At 42.8% G+C, this 27,037-nt stretch overlaps 1 protein-coding gene across 1 annotated transcript in view; it reads left to right on the top strand.

The window, feature by feature from the left end:
• Positions 1–5,876: 5,876 nt before the first annotated feature.
• Positions 5,877–27,037, top strand: part of LOC149797120 (hemicentin-2-like) — a 287,779-nt gene continuing 266,618 nt past the window's right edge. Inside the window, exon 1 of the mRNA XM_089961792.1 lies at positions 5,877–6,049. Coding sequence (XP_089817918.1) covers positions 5,986–6,049 — 64 coding nt within the window. The 5' untranslated portion in view covers positions 5,877–5,985. The remainder of the gene's footprint in view (positions 6,050–27,037) is intronic.

Genomic DNA, 27,037 nt, shown 5'->3' with positions numbered 1-27,037 from the left:
ATGAACTTTTTAAATAAGACAAAGAAGAAGCCTATGAACTTTTTAAAGTGCTATGTTGTGCTGTGAATTGAATTGTAAAATTTGTACCAGAATAGACAGTCTAAAAAAGTAAGTGTCTCTTGGTTTTGATTTTTAGAATAAGAATCTACACTCACGCACTCAACCATTCACACGTACTATATGGGTAAAAAGTTTTTTTTTAGTTTTAATTGATGTTGGCAATTGAAATACTATCTCTTTTCGAGAGACATGGGTGACCCTGAAAAGGGTCTTTGAGTATTTATTGGTTTTAAACAACAAACTTAGGAAAAAATCAACTTTAACTGCCTTAAGCCTTTGCCACGTCCAAGGCTTACTTCTGGACTGAGTACTGTCAATGATGATGATTTGGTAGAAATCATTGAGGGTGGTATGGTAGGTGATGTCACAGGGTTGGGTTGTTTAGCTCGGGAAGGTCTATTTCTCTTCGGTCGTAATAAAGAAGTCTGATACATTTGTTTCAGACTTCTTAACTCCGCTAAAATGTCTAACAGTACCGTGACGGTTTGACTTTCACCCTCTTGTTTCTTTGCTGCTTCTTCTTGTTGTTTCTTTCTTCCCTCTTCTTCTTGCTGTTGTAGGAGAAAAGCTTGTTTCGCTTCCTTTTGCTGTTGTGTAAATTTCTCCAATTCTTCTTTCTGTCTCTGTTTAAAATTCTCCACGTATGGTAAAGAAGGAGAAGGTGACGAAGGTACTGGTGCCGGAAAAAATTCTTGCGAAAGAAAATCCACAAAATCCCAATTCACTTCTTCTAGAAGTAAGTCCGGGTTCACTTGGGTAGTCTCCACGGCCGGTGCATCCCAATTCATTGTCTTCTGAGTTTCCGTCATGTTTATGCTAACTGTGTCGCATGGATTGACTGCGCACAAACGCTAGTGCCTCTATATATGGAATGTGACGTCACGCACTGCTCTCTTCCGATTGGACGAATGGTGACTGAATTTTGTAACGCGTGTTTGGATTGGTCAATGAACTCAGTTCGTTTCGATCCTCCCTTTCCCTATAAATAATCACAGTTCGCTGCATTCCTTCACTTGTTCTCGTCACCAAGATGTGGACCGACGTGGAATCCTCTACTCTCGTCTCTTCAGTGATGTTTAGAACGGACTTACCCATGTACGTCAGATCTTCGTGGACTATTGTCAAGATGACGGATACATGTGTGTGGAAAAAAAGAATCTACGTAGAAAGACAATGTTGTTGAAAGATGGTTTTGATTTACGGTCCAGAAGTGAGACAGAGTTTAAGGAAAAGAAGGAGACCTATGCGGTGCCCTCTATGTTAACAGTATGGTATGTTAACATAAAACCAAAGGCCCTTTTCAGGGCCAATCATATGCCTCGAAAAGAAATTAACTTTCATGCCTAAATTTTAAATGTTGTATCAGTGTTTTGTCTATTGTCTGTGTTCTATCCATCTCCCATGTTCAATGACGCTATACAGTCCCACCATGTTAAATTTCCCTTGACGCTATACAGTCCCACAATCTATTCCCATGTTAAATTCCCCTTGAGGCCATAGTACAAAGTAAAATTTCCCTATGTTAAATTTCCATTGAGGCTATGGTATCCCTATTCCCATGTTAAATTCCCCTTGAGGCTATAATCCATCAAAAATTTCCCCATGTTAACTTTCCATAGAGGCTATGGTGCAACCCTCCTATTTTAACATTAAAGTCCCCTTGAGGCTACGGTATCCCTATTCACTACTCCTGTCACGTGACAAATTTAAAATAGTGAACACAAGAACGAGATCAACATTATCAAGCATTCACGTGGTAGTTTCAGATTTACTTCATTTCTGGTATTTTTAAGCATACATTGACAATACAAAAGGGGTCTCAAACTCAAACCAATGTGAGGGCCGCATGGGGTCATTTTCTATGACCTAAGGGCCGTACCTCCTTTGTTATCTCTCATGGCACCTTGGAACGCCAATCAATTTGCAGGCCGCCTGTTTGAGACCCCTGACTTACAACATGGTTGTTCTACAGGATTCCGAATTCCCTGGGTCGTACTCTCGAAACTGCATGAGCGTACAATTAAAAAAACTCAACACAACCCCAACCCCCAAAAAATACAAAAACCCAAAGAATCATATTTAGAGTCTTTTAATTGCATTAAAATTTGGTTAATATGTACAATAAATACAAAGAGTAGAATAATGCCGCTATTTTCTCAACCAAGTTATGAAAAATGGAAATTTGAGCATGTTGCCGTCCTTGATACTGGGGTATTTATAGCACACTGGGGCCTGCTATGAGCAAAAACAACGTAAAAATATTTATCTTTTGCAAGCCTTGTCATTTCATAGATTGAAATTATTCAGCGAACTGAGCTAATTTTATTTGGCATGAACACAATAGAAAGAATATTGGTATAACGTGAAGAAACAATACTGATTGTATGCAATAAAACTGCTATCTAATGTAGTGATTTGACTCTCAAGTGTATCCGGATCCCTAGAAAATGACGTTTTTGTCTCCAAGACATGGCATCATTGCCCAAGTAACGATTTATTATTATGCAATTTAATCTGTAATAGAAATATGAAATGGGTATATTTTTACCTAAATATTAGCATAGTAGTCTTCTGATAAAACAAGTTAATTGACCAGCACAAGAAAAAGATGATATTACATGATTTAGACGCAAAGTGATATAACATAAAATATATATAAATGTGATAAACTGACTACGAACAATGCAAAACTAGTATCTAGCTAGCCTAAGCGCTTTCGACTTTTAATGAGTCTTTTTCAAAGGCAAATACAAAACTCAGACAAGACAAACAAATATAACAGACAAACCGTTGTCTAAGCAAAACTTTACATGACTATGACTTGTTGCGGATGCTGAAAGATACGTTATATTGAGCTAGAAATCGATGACCCATGGTATCATCTGTTATTTTATGTAAATTTATGCAAGCGCAAATTGTATCCCAGATATTTCATTGTTAGTCATAGGCTATTAACCAGATTTAGAGCATTATTTAAAAGAAAATGTGTCTGCTGCAAAAGATTATTTTCTTTATGCAAGGTTGTCTTTTTTCTAGTCTTCTTGATTTAAACCCCTTGGTTTCAATGTTCTATGTTCTAAGGCGACGTATCCAGTAAGATTCCTTTTCTTTCCTGATTTGGGAACTCCAGTGAGCAATTGCAATAAGTGTTTTATCACTGAAAGTGTGGCCCGGTGAGGAGAAGTGTTCTGCGACCAGGCTTCTGTATAGCTTCTTTGTCATCCAGTCAGATCTATGAAGGTTGATCCTTTTGTATAGCTTTTCAGTTTCTCCAACATACTGAAGGCTACAGATCTTACATGTGATGAGATAAATTATATTCTCTGTTTTGCAAGCTTTGTTTGGACCTTGTATATTTAGTTTTTCTCTAGTCATTGTGCTAGAAAAGTCCTGGTCTATATCATATGTTGACAGGTTTTTCACCTTTTATAGCTACAGGACCAGATTGACTAGGGTGGTCTTGATTAGTGATTGGCGTTAGCTTCGTCCTGACTAGGATGTCTTTGAGGTTTTTTAGTCTCCGGTTTGCTACTACAGGTTTGTTAGGGTGGATTAACTTTAGTGCGTCCGACGATTCCACGATGGGCCAGTGCTTCCCGATGATTTTACCTACTTTGGGGTTGTCTGGATGGTAGGTCAGGACAAATGGTATCCTATCAGCCTTTTCCTTCTTTCCATATTTTAGCAGGTCATCGCGGTTTGTTTGTTTAGCCTTTTGGGTTGCCTCCGTAATCAGGTCCTTGTCGTAGCCTCGGTAAATTAAATGTTTAGATAGCTCTTCAGACTTTTTTTTAAGGAATGTTTCATCGTCGGAGCAAATTCTGCTTATCCTCAGTGCCTGGCTATATGGGATGTTCCTAAAGTAGTGATTTGTGTGACAGCTGCTTGGGAGGAGATATTGGTGTTGTTGGTTGGTTTCGAGTAGAAGTCTGTATGAAATTAAAATTAAAATATATTATTAAAATTATTAAAATAAAATTCACGGCAGAAGTCTCCAACTCACACCACGTCTTCCTGGACACAACAACCAGACTGGTAGAAAACAAAGTTCATGCAGACATCTACTCGAAACCAGTATTGAGAGGGAAGTGTCAGGACTGGTCGGCCTAGTGTCAGGATAATGTGACTGGTGGGACATGATGCTACGTATCTGCGGCAAGAGGCCCCAGTGCCAGACCACTAAGCTGTGGCCACACAGCAGCTATCGTAGCGATAGGACACAACTTTTTTTTCAAGCTATGTTAAAAATTCAAATCTCCCTCTCTCTCTCTCTCTCTCTCTCTCTCACGTACACACACACACACACACACAGAGCAAAAACATTATCTGTACTGCTGAGGGAATAAAAAAAAAACAAGTTACCAAAGATGAAAACTGACTTTGTTCCATCAAATACATTTTCTTGAGATTCCCTCTTTCTCACTTTAATCCACTTTTCCCCATATTTACTTTTGTTTAATTCATAGGACCTCGCTCTCCTTTGGTTGTATTAGAACAAAATTTGTGAAAGAAAGAAAAGCATATGAACTAAAAATTATGTGTATCTATTTTAATACAAAGAATTGTCTTTTCAGCATCAAAAGTTTTATAACAATACAACGACAATGTAAGCGTGTAGTCTAGTCATTTTTTTAGCCTGAATATATCTTGAAACGACCCCGTACCACTTGTAAGTTCTTGAAACGACCCCGTACCACTTGTAAGCAAGACAGTTTTCACACTGAGTATCATCTATTTATTAGACAAGCTAATCCTACAAAGAGAAAGGCGCATAAAAAACAATGCACTTTTCGTGTCTATCTCATTAAACACGCTAAAGTGCTTACCGCTGAATCATTCCTTGAATTCAATTTACAATATCAGCGACATTTTTAAAACGTATGCTTACATGAGTGTGTGGTTTGGACTTTTAACGTAGTTTTAACAATTTTTCAGTCATATCGCTACGACGTCTGCAGTGTGACAGTTTATAGTGATGTCTAGCACTGGGGTATCTTGCTGCAGACATGTAGCATGATGTCCCAACCAGTCACATTGTCCTGACACCAGGCCGACCAGTCCTAACACTAACCTCTAAATGCTGAGCGCCAAGCGAGGCAGCTGTTAGTGCCATTTTGTAAGTCTTTGGTACGACTCGACCGGGGATCGAACCCACGAACTTCCGCATCCGAGGCGGACGCTCTAACCACTAGGCCACCGGAGCGGTCGTATGCTTACATGAGACACTAATTTTAGTTTACATCTACACGTGACTCAAATATTAAGTTTGTGTGTGTATCTTTTGAATTTAAAGAGGTTAAAGTGGAGATTACAAATAAACTTATTTTTAATGTTCTTGAAAAATATGACATATGGTCAAAATTAGCGGTAAAATGTCAGAAATGGTGGTATTATTTTCTCACGCGGATGAATAACGGGCACTACCTCAGCCGTTTTGAATGTGCGTGTGTGTGTGTGATTTGGATTCTTAACGCAGCTTTAACAATTTTTCAGTCATATCGCTAAGATTTTTGCAGTGTGGCAGTTCATAGTGATATCTAGCACTGGGGCATCATGCCGCAGACATGTAGCATGATGTCCCACCCAATCACATTATCCTGACACGTAGCCGTCCAGTCCTAACACTAACCCATTAATGCTGAGCGCCAAGCCGTTAGGTTCAATTGTCATTTGCTTGAACTGTATAACGCAGGGAAGATAATAGTCCTACATGTAAGACCTCGACGATGACATCAGCGTCGAGGTCTTACATGCAGGACACAGGCACTTGATTCCGGGAAAAACTAATGTGTACACTCACCAATTGGCGAGTGTACACATTAGTTTACCCCTAGAATCAAGTGCCTGTGATGTAAGACTAGGAAACAAGTTATACGTGCATCGTATGTGTTGTATTCGCAGAATCTGTGTCGAGCATTTGAAAAAATGAGGGGATCTAACATTTTAAGTACAACTTTGCTGTTCGTATTGGATGTTTTATTTGCACAAGGTAAGCAAAATAGGTGAAATATTTGTCCTGTTAGTCCTTAGTCAAGTTAGTGAGGTCTTTGTTGATTCCTAATGAGATTCGCCAGTCGTTCATAATAATTTGTAATGGCGGACTAGCTAGATTCATTATTCTCCTTTCGAATTTTAACGGTTCCATAACGGCCTGGCATGAACATGTGTTAAGTCGTTGCTGTATATGTGCTTACATGATCTGTGTATTTGAGGCTCCATTGCTGACTTGAATGTAGTTGCTGCACATATTTTTTTACGAAGTAGGGTACTCTTGCTTCGTAAAATAAATAATATTTATAACCAGTAATTTAATATCCTTTGACTAGTGTTTTGGCTAGTCTTTTGCGATATTGATTGAAAGAGTTCGTTTACAGATGTTAATTATTTCGTTGCATTTATTAGCCGGTTCTTGTCCGGTTATAAAAAGAAATACCGAATACACTGGCATACAATGTGGAGTCAACTGCGAGCAGCGCTGACCAAGATATGCCGTTGTATAATTCCTTAGTAGTCTATGGTAATTGTTTGTTCCAAAATTGTGTCAAGTTCTATAGACCGAACTCTGTCCACGCCTTTTGCCACGGAAGACGAGGGTGTATGTATACGCCTACAATTGTTTACCGAAGATCTCAAACGGGTGCGGTAGTTATTACCTAAGAGAGTTGTCATGAAAAACGGTGCCTTGACTGAATTCATTTAGATTTTTGTATTGTTCTTATCATTATTATCTGAGCTTACTGTATGTCTTAGTCCTACAATGTAAGATGTATCACGTGTGATTTATGTTTTGGTGCCACGTCTGGCTGCCTAAATAACTATCTTTTAAAGCGTGTTCCGATGTAGTCCTACATGTAAGACCTCGACGGTAATATTTATGTTTTAGGCGTCTAGGTCTTACTGTCCAAAAAACGGCGCTGTATAGCGTGTTCCGATGTCGTTTAACATCGGAACGACAGGTCAATTTTCAGGTATATCTCACACACTTGGCAACCTTTCTACAAATTAAAGTTATAATGCTTTAGTCAGACTTTACTTACTCTGATGTCTTTTTCAGATTCCCACACAAGCAAACGGACATTAATTTGATTTCCTATTTTCTACAACATGGTTTAATTGTATGTCCTTATGACTTTTCTTTCCCAAGTACAGGTGCATATGTAGAGATAATGACACCAGGTCAGGTGAGAAAATAGTTGCCTTTATCCATGACATTTGCTTCAAAATGCATTAGAGTGAAATTGACTGTGATCTTGCCAGAAATCGGCACCTACCCCTGTGCAATCCCCATTTTCCCATTGGTATTCTGTGAAAATAGTAGTGCATCATGCAGGGGGGATGTTGTGATAAACCCAAGTTTAAGGGAGTTAGACAGTGGAAACATGTTTAAAATCCACCTTTGTGTTAATACAGCAACTTATGGTACCTACACATGTCGAAGATTTTGATTTTACCAGGGTTGGAACCGCTCCGGTGGTCTAAGTGGTTAGAGTGTCCACCTCAGAAGCGGGAGGTCGCGGGTTCGAACCCCAATTGAGTTATACCAAAGACTTATAAAAATGGTAGTTGCAGCTGCCTCGCTTGGTGCACAGCATTAAGAGGTTAGTGTCGGGACTGGTCGGCCTGGTGTCAGGATAATGTGACTGGGTGGGACATGATGCTACATGTCCGCGGCATGACGCCACAGTGCTAGACATCACTATAAACTGCCACACTGCAGACATTGTGGCAATATGACTGAAAAATTGTTAAAGCTAGATGCAAATTCCAAATCTCTTTCTCTCTCTCCCTCTCTCTCACACACACACCAGAATTGCAACTTGTAGAATTTACATTTTGCAATATGTTTTGATACATTGTGATTCATGAAAGTGTATTCGGGTATATATTGTAATGCGAATTAAATCTTCTGGTTGTTTTATGATAAACATATCATCGTCTACGTCAAGTTCATTTTTCAGTTTGTTTTTTTTGTTGTATTTGCTGAGCAGTACATTTTTTTATCCTGCTGTGGATTGATCTTGTAGCTATAAACTCGATCGTAGTTGAAGAAGTCGTTATGTAATAAATTCATCAGAAGATTAGTCTTGCACGATCCAGTTCGTCCTACTGTCAGATGAAGGCAGTCATGTAGGTCGTGGTTATGATGATGTTTTATTAATCGCTCTGTGTCAAAGTTGATTATGCTCATTGTATACCAGGTATTCAAAAAATTTATATCACAGTAATAATAAGAATGAGTTATTACACAAAATTGGTACGTTAATTGACAGCTCAACGGAAGAAAAAAAATGACAGTAACTACAACCACTACGGCTGGTGTAGATTTAACCAATTATCTCAAAAAATCTAGAGATAAGATGACAGGTATCTTAAATATGTCAGGTCAGCGAGTGCTAGACATTGAAACAACATACCCACCAATCAATGCAGATATATCACAGGTTGTACGCTTTGCACAACTTATTATAGTCAGCAATAGTAAGTTGTCAATAACTGGTGGAAAGGTGACCGGTACAATCAATATGAGTATAAAAAAATTGCAAATTTTGAAACTCAATACCCCTTGGTAACACAAATAACTCACAACCGGTAAGCGATACACAACTTAATGTGTTTGATAACAACCAGTTGCCACTAGCTGGTGGGATGATCAGTGGCGTCACTAGGGTTGGTGTCACCTAGTTCGGTAACTTATGGTGTCACTCCCATGGACCGCCTTCCAGCACAAAAATTCAAAAATTGTATAGACGGTCATGTGCGGTAACTCATGGTGTCACCCCAATGGACCCCTTCCCGCACAAAAATTCAAAAATTTATAGATAGTCATTTTGGTGTCACCCCCTCTGATGGTGTCACACCGTCCGGTCCGCACCCCCTAGTGACGATGGCTGGAAATATAGATGTAGGCGGGAGTAGTGAATGGGGGCACCCTACGGACAATGGGAATTAGCATTAAAAACACCCCCGGGGCACTCTACGGACAATGGAAATTTAACATGGAGAAAAATCGTGGGGCACTGTACGGACAAGGGGAATTTAACATGGCAATAAATCGTGGGTCACTCTACGGACAAGGGGAATTTAACATGGCAATAAATCGTGGGTCACTCTACGGACAAGGGGAATTTAACATGGCAATAAATCGTGGGTCACTCTACGGACAAGGGGAATTTAACATGGGATTTTTTCTTTAAATTTTTTAAAAAAGGGGTAGGCAATGGAAAGGCTATCTCTTTTCGAGAAATATGGCTGGCCCTGAAAAGGGCCTTTGGGTTTTATGTTAATGTATTCATTAACATAAATGGCACCGCATTGGTCTTCTTCTTGTCCTTAGGCTGCGTCTTACTGTTGGTCCGTACATCAGCACTCTTTTCAGGCATCCTTGTCTTTCGACGTAGATCCTACGTATCCACAGGCTGGTGTTTGTCCTGTGGACAACGGTCCACTTCGATCGGACATACATGAGCAAGTCTGTCCGAAACATCATGGAAGACACAAGGGTGGATGACTCAACTGTAGTCCACATCTTGAAGCGACGAGAACAGGTGAATCAATGCATTGAACGGCGCTTATTTATAGGCGGAGGAAGGATTGAAACGGATTGAGTTCATTTACCAATCCGAACACGCGTTACAGAATTCAGTCAGCTCGCATCCAATCCGAGGAGAGCAGTCTGTGACGTCACGTAGTCAATATAGATTCGCTAGCGCTTGTGTGCAGTCAATCTATGCGACAGTGATTCAACATGACGGAAACTCAGAAAACGATCCAGTGGGGTGCACCAGCAGGGGAGACTGCCCAAGGGAACCCGGACTTACTTTCAGAAGAGGTGAATTGGGATTTTGTGGATTTTCTCTCCTCGCAAGAATTTGTTCCGGAACCTTCGTTACTTTCTTCATTACCGCAAGTGGAGAATTTTAGACAGAGACAGAAAGAAGAATTGGAGAAATTTATACAACGACAAAAGGAAGCGGAACAGGCTTTTCTCCTACAGCAACAGCAACAAGAAGAAGAAGAGGTAAGAAAAAAACAACAGCAACAACAGCAAGAAGAAGTAGCAGCAAAGAAACAAGAGGGTGAAAATCAAACGGTCACGGTACTGTTGGACATTTTAGCGGAGTTAAGAAGTCTGAAACAAATGTATCAGACTTCTTTATCACGACCGAAGAGAATACGACCTTCCCGAGCCAAACATGTCAACCCTGTGACTAAGCCTACCGTACCACCCTTAGTGATTTCAACCCAATCATTATCATCATCATCAACATTACGCAGTCCAGAAGTAGGCCTTGGCCGTGGCAAAGGCTTAAGGCAGTTAAAATTGATTGCTTAAACTCACCCCTACACCATGAAGAAAAAAGGCCCTTTTCAGGGCCACCCACATTTCTCGAAAAGAAATACAATTTCAATTTGCCAATAACTCAACAAAAAAAACTCACCCATGTTACCCTTTTAGTACGTGTCTGTGTATGAGTGCGTGAGTGTAGCTTCTTATTTTAAAATCACAACTCAAAGACACTTACCTTATATCATTCATTTATTCTTTTCTCCATTTTTTACAATCCAATTCACAATTTATAACACAACACTTTAATAAAGAAAAGTTCATTAATTTCTTCTTTTCTCCTTGTTTAGTCTCTCTGTTTTTTGAATTTCTTCACCGTCACACTCTTTTCCTCTTCTTCCTCCTCACTTTCTTCCCTTCTTCTTTTTTTCTCCTGTTTCTTTTTCTTCACCTGTCTTCTTTCTTCCTCAGAAGAATCCCTCTCTTCCTCTGAAGAATCCCTCTCTTCTTCTGAAGAATTCCTCTTTTCTTCTGACTCCTCTTGTTTCTTTTATGGGCAATCTGGAGACCAATGTCCTTTTTCTTTACAATAATAACAGGTATCTTGACTTTTGTCTTTTTTATCCCCTGTTTTTTTTCTTTTTTGACGGTCTGGACACTCTGAAGACCAATGCCCTTTCTTCTGACAGATATAGCAAGTATCTTGACTTTTATCTCTAAAGGAAGGAGAGTAGTCCGTCGGCTGGTCTGAAGAGAATTTTCTAATGACCCCTCGCAAAGCTCTGACGAAACGTTCCATCTGGTCAGTCTCTTCCATCGTTGTGCTCGGCTTGAGAGTGAAATGAATAGTGAAAGGACAAGACACACACCCTTTTATATACGCTGGTCTGCTATGACTATAAAGTAGTTTATGGTGTTTGAACTTGAGTCATTTGACTTTTTGCTTTCAAGATGAAACGATCCCATTCATTCGAGAAGAAAGAAGAAGAAAGTAAGAGGCAGAAACGTGATCTATCGCCTCGTACCAGGGCTGAAATCTTGGCACAAATTCATGCCAGTGATTTTGAAGAGGACATGAGTGAACCAGAATCCGAACCCTCTAAACCAAGTTCATCACCCTTAGTTAACCCTGAAAATTACTATTCCATTCGAGAGACCGAAAAGCGCTCCTCTAGAAAATTTAGAACCACGGCTTACAAATACACGGTGAAGTTTAAAGATTTCAAGGCTGAAGTGCCGTTAGAGAAAGCAGAAGTGTTCATCACTGAGGTGTGGGATTCTTTGCTCACTGCACTCAAGCGACAATGTCAACCCAAAGAAGACGATCGCTTGAGACTTTCCATACAACACGACGGTTTGAAATCCCCTGTTTGGATCGAGTTTAGCACCCCTGCAGAATTAACTGCTTCCAAAGTCATGGACAAGATTCAACACGTACAACAATCTAATGATCAGTTTGACATCACCGATGGTAAAGCCACACTGGACATGACCCACGTCTCTCCTCCTCAAGGGACTGGACGCAAAAAGATGTTATTGGTGGACGATCTTCGCAACACCAAAACAAGTCTCGTCCGAATTAAGAACCCTCATGACCAGATGTGTTTAGCCCGTGCCATCGTGGTGGGACGAACCTATGCCAACAAGAACGACACGGTAGAATGGAAAAGAACCTGGGACACTATTCAACGTTCCGACCGAGCCAAACAACGAAACGAAGCAGAACTCCTGTTACAACAAGCCGGACTGTCCAAAGACACACCCTGTGGCATTCCTGAGATGCAAAAATTGCAAGATGTCCTAGCTCCACGCTACACCTTGAAAGTGCACCCTCAAGAAGTGCGCGGACCTCTGTTGTTTCGAGGCCAAGACTTTAAGGACGGAAAATACATTCACCTTTATCATCACGATGAACATTTCGATACCATTACCAGTATCACCGGATTCCTGAAATACAGTTATTACTGTGAGAAATGTGACCATGGTTATAATAATCGAGAGCAACACAAGCATTGTGGATCGAAATGCTCAGGATGTTTGGCCTCTTCACCCTGTCTGAGCGAAGAACCAGTGCCTTGTTCCACTTGTCTGCGCACGTTTGTCAGCCCTACCTGTTACCAACAACATCTGAAAACGCAAGGTTCACAGAAGAAATGCGCTTGTCAACTCCTGAGATTGTGCCCTACGTGTGGACAAGGCATACGTACCAATAGTGCCAAGGCACACGTATGTTCAGGAAAGAAAAAATGTCACATTTGTCACCACATCGTGGACTTGAAACACCAATGTTACGTGCAGAAATACCAACCCCCACCAGAGAAAGAGGACGGTCACAAGAAGAAAGGCAATTTCATCTTTTTCGATTTCGAATGCATGCAAGAGACTGGCATTCACATTCCTAATTTCTGCGTGGCTCATCGAGCGTGCGAGAAGTGTATTCAAGAACCTATCTTCAGTCATTGCCCTCACTGCAGCAAGATTCCTGGAGGGCGTGAAAAAATCTTTCGAGGACCAAAGACGCTAGACGATTTTGCCCAATGGGTCTTAGACCCCATCGACAAGACGTGGAGCCAAGAGGACATCGAACGTTACGGAGATTGTCATCGTCATGCCACGGTGATGGCTCACAATTTCTCCGGATACGATGGACAGTTTCTTCTCAGATACTATACGGAACATGGCACCGAGCGTCCTAAAGTGACTTTGAACGGAGCCAAAATCATTTTCATGCAAGTGGGACAAGTGCAGTTTAAAGATTCGATGAGTTACTTGGCCATGCCTTTGAGTCGAATGCCTAAAACGTTTGGAATGACAGAAATGGCTAAAGGGTACTTTCCACACTTTTTCAATACGGAAGCCAATCAACACGCCGTTCTACCCCATTTGCCCGAGGCTCACTATTACGACCCCGACAACATGCGTACCGAACAACGAGAAGCTTTCTACGCTTGGTACCAGGCTCACGCCTCGGACCCTTTCGACTTTCAGGAAGAAATGTTAAAGTATTGTCGTTCCGACGTGGACATTTTACGACGTTGTTGTGGAAAATTTCGAGAACTGTTCATGGAACACGGAGGGGTCGATCCTTTGAAAGAAGCTTGCACCATTGCCAAAGCGTGTTCCTTAGTGTATCGACAACGATTCATGCCTGAAAACACCGTGGCTGTCATCAGTCCTCAAACGACCCACTTTGTCAAGCGTCAATACTCGGTCAAAGCCCTACGTTGGTTACATTACTTGTGCGACAAGGAAGACAAGTGGATTCAGCATGCTCGCAACGGAGGGGGCGAAAAGACCATCGGAACGTATTCGGTCGATGGCTGGGACTTAGAAAACCCCAAGATCGTGTACGAGTTTAACGGTTGCTTATTTCACGGATGTCCCGTCTGTTACCCTGACCGTGGCACTAAAAATCAGTTTTTACAACGAACCATGGAAGACTTGTACCAGGACACTTGTCAGCGACGCCTAAAGTTAGAACAGCAAGGATACCAAGTGGTGGAAATGTGGGAACACGAGTACGATCACCGTATGAAAACCGATCCCGAGTTTAAACGCCTCGTGGAAAGTTACCAGTTCATGGACCCGCTGAACCCGAGGGATAGTTTGTACGGAGGAAGGACCAATGCCACCTGTTTGCTGTACCAAGCCGACGAAGAGAAAGGAGAAGAAATCAAATACTTGGACGTGTGTTCGCTGTATCCTTACGTGTGCAAATATTGTCGCTTTCCTGTAGGGCACCCGCAATTGCTGACGGAACACATCGACCTGGTCAACATTCGACAATACGAAGGCTTGATCAAGTGCAAAGTTTTGCCTCCCACGAACCTATACCATCCCGTCTTACCTCACCATTGTCAAGGCAAACTGATGTTTCCCTTGTGCCGTACTTGTGCCGAAACGTGCAACCAAGACCAACCTTGTCAGCACAGCCAGGAAGAACGTGCCTTGACGGGAACCTGGGTCAGCGTAGAATTGTTCAAAGCTCTGGACATGGGATACCAACTGTTAGAAGTGTACGAAATTTGCCACTTTCCCAAGACACAACAATACCGCAAGGGTGACCCTACTCAGAAAGGCATTTTTGCCGACTACGTGGATGCCTTTTTGAAACTGAAGCAAGAAGCCAGCGGCTATCCTTCCTGGTGTCACACTCCCGAAGACCAAATACAATTCAAAGAGAAATACTACGAACAAGAAGGCATCTCTTTAGACCACATCGAGAAAAACGAAGGCAGGAGATCGTTTGCCAAAGTGATGTTAAATTGCTTGTGGGGTAAAATGGCACAACGACCGTGTTTACCCAAGACGGAATATTTGACAGAACCTTCCCGCTACTTCCAGATGATTCACGACAAAACCAAATACATGAAACACGTGGACGTCGTTCGAGAGAATTTGATCTTCGTCAATTACGAAGAAGATCTGGACTTTGTGCAAGACGACCCTTTTGGAAATGTCATCATTGCGGCTTACGTGACAGCCCATGCTCGCTTAAAATTGTACGAAGCTTTAGAACTGTTAGAAGAACGCGTCCTGTACTTTGACACAGACAGTTGCATTTACATCCATCACCCGATTCAACATCACCCTAACATCGAAGGAGACCGTTTAGGAGCCTGGACAGACGAGCATCCCGACGACAAGATTTTAAGTTTCGTCAGTGGCGGTCCCAAAAATTACGGCTACGAATACCGGGACAAACAAGGAGAAGTGCACACGACGTGCAAAGTGAAAGGACTGACTCTGAATTATCGTACCAGTCGAGTGGTCAACTTTGGGGTATTGAAAGAAGCCTTGCAATCGGGAGAGGATGGAAACTTTAAAGTGACCACCTATCAACCGAACAAGATTGTACGTTTACCCACTCACCACATCATCAGTCGACCCTTGGAAAAAATCTATCAAATTGTATACCAGAAGCGAGTTCGACTTCCCAATCATTTCACCTTACCGTACGGTCACGTCGGTATTGGTCTGTATATAAAAAAGGAACCCTAGGCAAAATCGATAGTTCATTGTGACTACCAAGACCGAGCGAACAAGATGAATACTTTCAGAGAAACACAGAACAAGTTGTTTAGAAGGGCACAATTCAAGTGTGAGGCTTCGGAAGTGGAATGCGATTGTGAGCCTTGCGATGGATACGATGCTGTACCTTGTGACCTGAGCGATGCCGTAAAGCATCATGGGAACTTTAGTGCCCCTACCCCTGTCATGGAAAGTGATGCTGTGCGTGTCAAACCTGTGGGATGCGAAAACGATGCTGCTCGTCCTCTTGGACATTTTACTGGGTTTCGTTTTAAAGGGGAATGTCCACCTTCACGTTTACCTCCCTACGGATGTCATCCAGCCCTGAGCAAACTCCTGCCCATTTCACTCAACCCTCATCGAAACGAACCTGTGAAAAACGAATATTCGTTTCCTGTGCGTTTGTCGGAATACTGCGACTTTGAAAATCGTCTTCAATCGTTCAAAGGAAAATGGCCAAAGTATCTGGGAGGACCGACCCCCGAAGAATTAGCCAGAGCCGGATTTTTCTACTTGGGCGAAGGAGATAAAGTCAAGTGCTTCAGTTGCGGTGTGTCACTTCACCACTGGGAACCGCAAGATTCGGCCTACGTTGAACATGCTCGATGGTCACCGAATTGTCATTACTTACCCTTAGTGGGACCGAGACATTGAAGTAACTTCTTACCATAATAATCTGTTCATGGATACTTTACAAGAGAACATTCGTGCTTTGCCTGTGGAGTTGAGAGAACGCATTTACCGAGAGCTGGTCAAAATACAAGTGAAACGTAAAGAACAATTGCATCCGTTACGTCACCGGTGTTTGAACCACTGGTACCTGAAGGCTATACAAGGACTGATTCAATTGAAAGTGTTCCATCGGACAGACATTGATCAACGATCCTCTAGTTTTAAAGAGGATTGGTTTGGTATGGACGATTGTAGTTACATCATTGTAAACGTACTGCATCGAATTCCAGAGGAAGAGTTAACGAATTACCAACATCTTGAACACAATGTCAACTTGGTGAAAGAGGAAACTTCTGAACGAATTGTAATGTGTAGATTAGTGACTCAACGATTTAAATTCGACACTGAAGTGAAACCATGTTTGTGCAAAGAGTACATTTCTTGTGTCAGACCAAAGAGGATTTAGTATGACCTATTCATGGATACTTTACAAGAGAACATTCGTGCTTTGCCTGTGGAGTTGAGAGAACGCATTTACCGAGAGCTGGTCAAAATACAAGTGAAACGTAAAGAACAATTGCATCCGTTACGTCACCAGATCTTTAACCACTGGTACCTGAAGGGTATAAGAGAACTGATTCGTCAGAAATTGTTTCAGTGGTCAGACCTTGTTCAATACTTCCAGGCCCCCGATGATTCACGTGTTGATCATTTTGGTTACTTCGAGATTCACCTAGAGCAACCCATTGAGGAAGACGAGGTAAAGGATTACCAACATATTTTACGTGGAATCTACTTAGCGGAAGAGGAAACTTCTAATCGAACTCTGACGTTTCGGTTACAGTATGCAAGATTTACATTACCCACTGGAAAACGAACATCACTGGCTAGAAAGTACGTGTATTCTTTTCGAAACAAAGAGACTATAAAAACAGGCAGCTATGCCACGACTTATGTCGTATGTCATCCAACAGATTCCGTGGAAGGAACTCAATGACCATATTCAAACCGTGGATCATTACCATCGATTATTGCAAGAACTGTATCCATTCAATTTGGGACGACAAGTGGTGTGTGTCTTAGTGACTTGTTTTCTGGGATTTCGTTTACCAGCCGATTCTTTGTGGACTCTTTACGATCAGTACTTACCACCTCCATGGCCTTAAATGGTCACGAAAAACTCCTTTTGCTCAAAGCCTTGCGGTTTCATCTGGATACTTCTCGACCTCAACAGGAAAAAAAGATTCGTCAACTTTTAGCGACCCAAGACGTGTATGACGATGTGTGTGTAGCTTGTGACTTACACCCTCATTGGACAGATGTTCGTGACTGGAAAAAGGGGGGTTTTAAGGCTTGGACCCAAGAAGTGGCCCAGTATGCACAAGAGTTGTTCAAGGAAAAAAGTTACTTTTCAACCTGTGTTAGTGACGGTGCCAGAAGAACCCGTCACCGAGAACAACCACTCGCTTCAGGACAGGACTGTCATGGACATGCCTGAAAGGTCATTCCGGGAGGACACTTGTGTGAAAATACCTCATGTAGAGACTGTAAGAACATTACACACTGTCCCTAGGACATCTTGGTTAACTAAAACATGTTGTACAGACACTTGTTTATATTCCACTTTGATCGCTTTGCTGTGTTTTATATTCCTGTACATCACTATTTGGGTTGTATGTATTTTTGTCTTTCGTGTTCATATTTGAAAAAAAACATTCAATAAACGTGTTCTGTAAAAAGTATATAAACTCTTGTCTTGTTTGTTTTTTCGTGTCACAAGTGACATTTCTCACACCATGGCTACCTCTGCTGTCTCTGCTCCCTCTTCCTCTACTGTCAAAGTCATCGACGAACACTTAGATCGTGCCAGTTGGGAGGCTTTGTATCTTCGCCATCCCTTTAACATGCTCAATGCTGGACCTAGCGGTTCAGGCAAAACCGAATTCGTCAAACGTTTGATCGAGCATAAACATCATTTGATCGATCGACCCCCTCAACGGATCGTGTGGTGTTACAAAGAGTGGCAATCGGCGTACAGCCTCTTGCGAGAAAGTCAAGGCGATTCCATCGTGTTTGTGGAAGGCATTCCTAAAGAAGACGACGGCATCGTCTCTGACTCCCGTCTAACCCATTTGGTCATTTTCGACGACATGTTAGGAGAAGACGAAGAAGAAATTAAATTGTGGTTCACGCGCAAAGGGCATCACCGTAATGCCAGTGTCGTTTACATCACCCAAAATTTGTTTCAACAAAGTAAAGCCCATCGCACCATCAGTCTCAATGCGCATTACGTGGTCTTGTTTAAAAGCCCTCGAGATAAATCGCAAGTGCAAGTCTTAGCCAAACAGTTAGGAACGCCTTGGCTGACTCAGGCGTACGACGATGCCACTCAAACGCCACACGCCTATTTACTCGTCGATTTGAAACCTACCACTCCCGAGGATTTGCGATTTCGTACCCACTTGTTTCACCACTGGTGCCAAGACGGAGGGCCTGTCCTGTACACGTCTCCGTCCTCGACTTCATTTCACTCCCCATGAAAAAAATCTATAAAAACCTCAGACCCTTTTTCATCTGTCTCACACTCAGTGCGAACATGACGTCCCTTCAGTCGCATCTTCCCGTCAAATTGATTCGTGCCTTGTATGGCATCAGTCGAGAAAAAGATCCACAAACACGAGCTCGTGTCTTAGAAGCTAGCCTCAAAGAAGTCTTACGATGGTTCACGGTGACGGCACGTCAATTACTCCAAGGAATCATGCAGATTCCTCATCAAACCCAACGCTTTTTCGATCGAAACAAAGTCGCTTTGGTCCAACTGGCAGATCCCCGCATCGACACTCAAACCAAAAAACAAATCATTTTGAAACCTGGAGGGAGCGGTACTCTAGGAGGGGTCATCATTCGCTCACTCTTAAGATGGGATCCTAATGCCCCCAAAGTTATCCCTAAGACAAAAGTCCAACGAAGCCCCAAGAAGAAAAAGAAAAAGACCAAGTCCCCAGGAAGAACTTCTCCAGTGGCGGGACCCTCCTCTTACCAGACACCACCACCATGACCCCGGAAAAAGAAAAGAAGCCCCAAGAAAAAGAAACAGAGAAAAAGTCCTCAAAAAAAGAAAAGTCCACAGAAGAAAACTAGTCGCAAGAGAGGCACTTCGGCCAGGACGCAACCTTACACTCGCAAGCCACGACCTGCCACAACGTCTCCGGCAGCCTCACGTTTGTCCACTTCTCCGTTGATGTCACCAGGAACTGAAGAGTACTTGGAGACGTTGATTACACCAAGAACTTCTCCGTTGATGACCCCCAAAAGAACTTCCCCAGTGGCAGGACCTTCCCATTTAGCGGCAGTGGCTGCTGCTCACAAAGTACCTTCTCCCAAAATCAAAGTTCAAGAAAGATCGGGCATGTTACAAAGTTTACTGGACTTGTCCAAGCAAGAACTGGCTCGATTTAGTCCGTTACGTACCCCTGCACGACGTGTCATGCCTGTCCTCAAACTGATAAAACGTAAAGACAATCAGTGGCGACGCGTTCCAGTATAAAAAAGGCCTGTGACCGAGTAGGGTATCAGTGTTTTTAGGTGCTCCTAAAGACTCAAAGATGTTACCCTCCAGAAAACCCCAAGGAAAGAAAAGGAAAGGACTACCACCACGTTTAGCCAAACATGGGGACCTGTTATCTGTCCTGTCCAAAGCTTCTCCACCCCTACGAAAAAAACTCATTCAAACGGCCTCCAAAGAGGTCATCGATACCGTGTGCGAATGTTGTTTGAACGTTTTGAAAGGCACGATCCCTTTGTCCAAACACCAGAAACAATGCTTAGGCAAACATCGTCACGTTCTTCGGAAAATGGTTCAAAAGAAAATTCCCATTCGTCAAAAAAAGAAGATGTTGGTCCAACGTGGAGGCATTTTACCTCTCTTGTTAGGCCCCATACTGAAAGGAGTCTTGGGAACCATGTTGGGAGGACTGGTGGGAGCAAGATAAAAAGGCCTTCGGAAGTCCCAAGATCTCAGAATTCACCCCTGACAACCCCATGGAAGGACGAAAACTAGCTTTAGTGCCTTACAAACGATGGATGGAATACCATCGGTGGCAAGAACAACGCACCCCGCATTTACCTCCCAATCCCAATTTGAGCGAGATGTCCCAGTTACAACACGAATTGCAATCCTTGCTGGATCGCCAAGATTTGTCCGAAAGAGAAAAATCGCAAAAGTACGGTCAACTCTTGCAAAGACTGCAACTCTTTCACCAGAAAGCTTTAGACGAAACAGCTATACCCACTCTGAAAGATTTTAAGACCTTGATGAAAAGTCCAGCACCATCATCATCATTACCCCCACCACCACCACCACTACCATCCCCAAGGGTCACCAGAGATGCTACCCCACAAAGACCTGAGGAAGAAGAGATGCGCGAAGTGTTTCAAACACCATCAGCAGCTCCCATTTCGAGTAAGATTGCAGCATCCTTGTTGACCCCGTCCCCCACACCCCAACGAGAAGAAATGAAAGCTTGGGTTAAAAAGATGATGTCCACGCCTCCTTCGACAGAAGTGAAAAAGAAAGAAGGGAAACCAGAAGCGAAAAAAGAAAAGAAAACCAAAGCCATTCCATTGCCACCTCCACCACCACCACTACCTTCTACTTCTACTCCCGTAGCCCATCGGACACGTAAATCCGTTTCCAAACCACCCTTTCGACCCACCCAAAGTAGCATCACCGAAGAGTGGGTGACTTATTAACACAGCAAAAAAAATGGAAAAAGTCTTAGCTAGCATTTACTACGATCCCTCCCATCCTGCAGGTTACGCAGGAGTTCAAAAATTGTATCGTGCTGCCAAAACGCGACTGAAAAGTCTCCGTTTACCTCAAGTGCAACGATGGTTACAAGAACAAGCTACCTACACTTTACACAAACCCATTCGACGCAAGTTTGCCAGAAGTCGCACCCGAGTGGAAGGCATCGATCATCAATGGCAAGCCGATTTAGCCGATGTCTCTCATTTGGCCAGCTACAATCGTGGTTACAAATATTTGTTTTGTGTCATCGACGTCTTTTCCAAATTTGCCTGGGTCGTACCCTTGACTTCCAAATCCAGCAGCGAGTTAGTGCGAGCCCTGCAACGGGTGTTGAAACAAAGCGGTCGTCACCCTCTTCGATGGCAAACGGACAAAGGCACCGAATTTCTGATCCAAGCTTTCCAAAAAGAATTAAAGAAACGTGACATTCATTTTTTTACCACCGAGAATCCCGAAACCAAAGCCAGCATCGTGGAACGTTTTCAACGCACTTTGAAAGAACGCATGTGGAAATATTTTACGCATCACCACACTCTGAAGTACATCGACATCTTACCGCACCTGGTGCAAGCATACAACCAATCTTACCATCGAAGCATCGGACGTGCCCCGCAAGACGTGACTCCCGACAACGAAGTGCTGGTGTTCGAGCGCCTGTTCGGTACGTCCCCGACGAGGGCTGTCCCCAAGAAAAGTAGAGAGTTGACCGTAGGAGATTGGGTGCGCATTGGCAAAACCAAACGCACTTTCGACAAAGGTTACTTACCTAACTGGACGACCGAATTGTTTCGCGTCACTGGACGAGTGCATGGCCGTCATCCTGCCGTCTATAAATTGGAAGACATGAACGGAGAAGTACTCAAAGGAACGTTTTATTTGCCCGAGTTACAACGTGTCACCAAAAAAGAAGACGACGTGTACGACATCGAAAGCATTCTCGAACGCAGAACCCGTAAAGTGGGTAAACGACGTGTCAAAGAAGTCAAAGTACGTTGGAAAGGATATCCACCCAGTTTCGATTCTTGGATCGACGCTTCGCAAGTCATCGACTATAAAAAGAAGAAGTGACCATCATGCCCTTTCACACATCAGACGCAGCTACGTCGACCAGTCCTTCTTCCCCTAGTTCTTCTGTGCAAGATTTACAAAAACAACCCTTGTGGGTGTGGTGTGGAGAACGTGTGCCTAAAACGCAAATCGTCTTTTTCTGCCAAATCTTCGTGGTGTATTGTGTCATCGGGGCAGCCATCGCCAATTTGAGTTTGCAACAAGGAGACAAACAATTGTGGACCATTTTATTGAGCAGTTGCATCGGTTACCTGCTTCCCAATCCCTCCCTGAAATTCTCCTCAAACGGGAACGTTGTGTCCAGTGGCAGTGCCAGTCACCACTCCAACAACAACAACCACAACCAGAACCCCATTTTGGGCGGAGACACACCTCTGACATCCACTAATATTCCCTCGGACAGCCACAGAACTCTGGAATTATGAGTCACCAAAACCAATTTTACTTAACCTTACCCAGTGACAGTTCCATGCAGGTGTTTCCCAACAACACGTTGTGCTGTTACACGGCCAAATTACCTCAAGCCATCCCCTTAGATCACGAAGCCCATTGGGAAGTGGCTTTAGTGGAAATGATTCACCCAACCCAAGTCCTCAATGTCCTTCCCAATCAAAATAAATTTGAGGTGGAAGTTTATGACGAACAACTGCAAAAGTGGATGGATGACAATAGTAAATATAAGCATAAAATCCCTAACAAAGACAATCCAAAGTGGACCGACTATCACTTGTTCATTACCCCAGGCTATTATTTTAGTGGTCAACATTTGGTCAACACCATAGCCACCAAGTTTAATGGCGTGTTTGGGGAAGCTTTTAAGAATGTCAAGAACAAAACTGTCACCCTGGAATACCACAAAACAGCTCGTCGCTTCCTGATAAAATTTCCTGAGGGGGAAAAAATCATGGGTTTCTATTTTAATGATGAATTGTTTGACATGTTGGGTGGTGACATAAAGATGAGGAAGAAAACAGAACAAACACTAGCCCAAAAAACCGTCATTTACAGCAACGAGTCTTTTGGCCAGTATTTTCGTACCCCGGTAGAACTGAACCAAGGACTGAATTTGATGTTCGTGTATTCCGATGTGGTGGAATACAACGTGGTGGGACACACCTCCGTGCCGTTACTGCGTGTCATTCCTTTCAAAGTGGATTCTGCCGCGAATGCTGACGAGGAAGGTGGAAACACTTACCACGTCCACCGCGAATTTGTCCATCCTCACTATTTGCCGGTCAGCAAGTCGTATTTGGACACGGTCAACATTACTATAAAAGGAGATCTGGGACAAAATATTCCATTCACCAAAGGAAAAGTCACGGTGAAACTCCATTTTCGAAAACGGTTCTCTCACGACTCGTAAGCAAGTCATGTATCCAGTGTACCGAGGGGTGGCACGACAGCGAGGACACGGTTTAGGAGATATGTTAAAATCGGCCTTTCGTTCGGTGGCTCCGGTGTTGAAACCGATGGTGACACGCGGATTGCACGCCTTGAAAGATGCGGCACTGACGCAAGGCAAAGAATTTCTCCAAAATGTCATCATCGACAAACAAAACCCTAAAGAAGCCTTCATGAGGGCAGGTAAAAATGTCTTGCTGCAAACGGGAAAAGACATTTTGGGCCGACGAGACACACCTATAAATGCCCTGCACGCTACCGAGTCTGGCATTCAGCAAGGACAAGGCAGAAAGAGACGACGAAGAAGAAAACACCCTTTCACCAGACTTCAAGCGAGAAAGGCCAAAAAAAGAAGAACCGTTCGAGACTTAGACGTTTTCGATTATTGAGAAAGAGAAAAAATGATGCACCGAGAGTCTTGTGCTTGTTCCAAGACGGAACTGGATCTGTTTGCCATGCCCCCCACGATGATGACCATGCAAGAATCCCAGTGGGTGGAATTTTATCCCATCTCCACATTGACCGATTCTGCTCCCATCGAATTTGAAATCAAAGGACAGCCCGAAGATTACATCGATCTGAATAGCAGTTACCTGTACTTGAAAGTCAAAGTAACCGAAGCGAACAACGGTGCCATAGACAATGATGATGTAGTAGCTCCCGTCAACAATTTCATGCATTCCTTGTTTAGCGAAGTGGACTTGTACTTGAATAACAAACTGGTCAGCAGCAGCATGGATACTTACCCTTATCGAGCGTACCTGGAAAATCTCTTGACGTACGGAAAAGAAGCCAAGAACACTCATCTGGATGCTTGCGTGGTATGGAAACCTGACCAAGCGGATAGGTTCAACAAAACTACAATTGTTGCTGGGGAGGAACCAAATACAACGGGATTTGTAGAACGAAGAAAGAAAATTCATCTAAGTCGTAGTTTAGAACTGATGGATCGCTTGCATTTGGACATGTGGTTACAAGAGAAGTATTTGCTGAACGGGGTGGATGTCCGCCTGAGACTGAATCGCAGTAGTGCTGCTTTCCATTTGATGACTGGTGCTGCTGATGCCACTTACAAAACCACCATCGAAGAAGCCAAACTTTATGTGCGTCGTGTGGAAGTGTTACCTAAAGTAGGTAACGACATCAGTCAGACATTGAGCAGAACAACCGCCAAGTATCCCATACGACGCGTAGAAGTGAAAACGTTCACCATTGCCTCTGGACTCCGATCCAAGATCGAAGATCATCTGTTCCAAGGACAGTTACCCAAACGTTTGATTGTTGGCATCGTCAAGAATTCAGCTTTCAATGGTGTCTATAACGAAAATCCTTTTCAGTTTCAAAATTACAGAGTGTCCAAGATCGAAGTCAGCCGCGATGGCAAGACCTTGTGTACCCGACCTTTCGAACCTGTCTTTCATGCCGCCGATAAGACTAAGTCGAATTACTTGAGATCGTACTTGTCCCTGTACGAAGCCACCGGACAGTTAGGAACCAACACCAGTCACGGCATTACGTACGACGATTATGAAGGAGGCTATGCTTTGTGGGCTTTCGATTTCACTCCTGACCAGGGCAGCGACGAGGGACATTTCCACCCTATAAAATCTGGCCAGATTCGTGTGGAACTTCAGTTTGCGGTTGGTCTACCAGAGACGGTGAACGTCATCCTGTATGCAGAATTCGATAATACCATAGAAATCAACAGTTTGAGAGAAGTCATTCTAGATTACTAGAAGCCATGGAAGACTGTTATCCCTCTTTACAAAGTGAAGAAACTTTGGACATGGAATGTGAGGAGACCGTGGAAGGAGAATCCCAAGACGAAGAAATTGTCATGATGAAGTCGAGATGGCCAGAACAAGAAGCCCATTTAGTCTCCTGTTTTGCCAAACACTTGGTCGACAAAATGACGGAATTGATCAAGAAAAATTGCTATGGATGTCAAAACGATCATCCCAGTCAAATTCAACACGATAAATGCCTGATGTTAAGTCAAGAAGAAAAATTGGACGAGTATCTGGACGAAGCTTGGAGTCTCATCTCGAACAAAGACGTGTTGCACCAGTGGTATAAAGACTTGCGTGAACATTCTTGTCCACCATTAACCACTCAAGAGATCCATCGTATCGAAGCTCTCCTGAATCAGAGTGAGGAAACAGAACGAATAACCGTTTATTCGTCAGACATTTTCAAGCAAAAAGTCAGGATCGAATTGACCACTTATTATTACCTGTGAAGAAGAAAAAAGCACACACAAATCAATGGATACCTGGGAACTTTATTACCTTTTGAACCACAGTTCGTATACGGCTTCTTGGAATCCTGTCGTCTGTGCTAAAGATGAACTCCCTCATCGCAAACCTAAAGACCATCAAGCTTACGTGATCAACACGGACGACAGTCATCTCCCAGGAACCCACTGGGTAGCCGTCTACTTTCCTCAAGAAGGCTGTGTGGAATATTTCGATTCGTACGGATTGCCCCCTTTGGAAGACGATATCATTGACTTTATGAGAAGAAATGCTCAAACCACCCGATTCAATAATGTGAAATTACAAGGCACAGATTCCTTGGTGTGTGGACAATATTGTGTGTATTTTCTGCATCATCGCAGCCTGGGCTATTCCTTAGAACATTTAGTGACTCATTTCGATCCTCGTTCTTCTGCTAGAAACGATGTGAAAGTAGACCGATGGTTTTGTGACAATTATGCTTATCTTTTGTCTCAAGCTAGGAAACGTAGTGTCCATCAATGGCCTAATGATTTCCAACAGTGGAAATCACAATTTCATTCACAACGTTGTCAGCCTTGTTCAAAAGTAGTTAGTATTTGAAGAAAAAATGTTTGTGATTTGAAAAAAATTGTTAGATGTTATAGTGTTGGATTATTGTTAAAAAATGTTAGAAATGTTGTTGTTTAGTGTTAAGTGATTTTTGAATAAAAAATGTTGTGTTTTGAAAAAAAAATGCCTTTGTCTTTTGTTTAGCTATAAGAATGTTGGATTGATGCTCTTTCATTTCTTACTATCCCTCTCATGAACGTTGCGGCTCGAAAACCGTGTGGGGGATGTTTTCCTTCACGTCCGCGCTTTAACTTTAAGAACCGGGGTTGTTCCCAGTCTAACCATCCATTGTCGACTCATCCTCCTAAGAAGATGTGCTCCAAACTAGCTAAGCTCAACGAAGTCTACGTGAATTTGCATAGGGTCAGACACAGTCTGATACCGAAGCCAGAAGAAATAGAGAATGTGAGAATGTTAAAAATCACTGAAGACCTGATAGAAGAGCTCTTCAGAGAAGAAATGAACAGGGAAAAAGAAGAATGGACAGAGAAGTACAGACTTCAGAGACAGCAGCAACAGCAGCAACAGCAGCAACAACAGCAACAGCAGCAGCAACCTGAAGCTGACAGAGGCTTTGTCGATTGTCGTATCGACACCAAAGAATTCTTCTTCTCTTTCCGAAGAAGCAGACCTATTGCCAGAAAGTCTATCCTCAGAGGACATCGCATTCTTAGAAACTAAAAAAGAATGCCATAGCAAAACAAAAAAACAGCCCTTTTCAGGGCTACCCAATACTCTAGAAAAGAAATAACGATAGATTTGCCAATGTGTGTAGGTAGAGTAGTGTGAATATAAACACTAACTCTTTATTAATAGTGGAAGTGTATGTGTTTGTGTGTTTGTGTTTGTAAGTGGTAAAATAGG

Source organism: Sinohyriopsis cumingii, chromosome 6, assembly GCF_028554795.1.
Source record: "Sinohyriopsis cumingii isolate HCF-2022 chromosome 6, ASM2855479v2, whole genome shotgun sequence".
Taxonomy (NCBI): Eukaryota; Metazoa; Mollusca; class Bivalvia; order Unionida; family Unionidae; genus Sinohyriopsis; species Sinohyriopsis cumingii.
The sequence above is the reverse complement of the archived record's forward strand: the minus strand, read 5'-3'. Positions and strand labels throughout refer to the sequence as shown.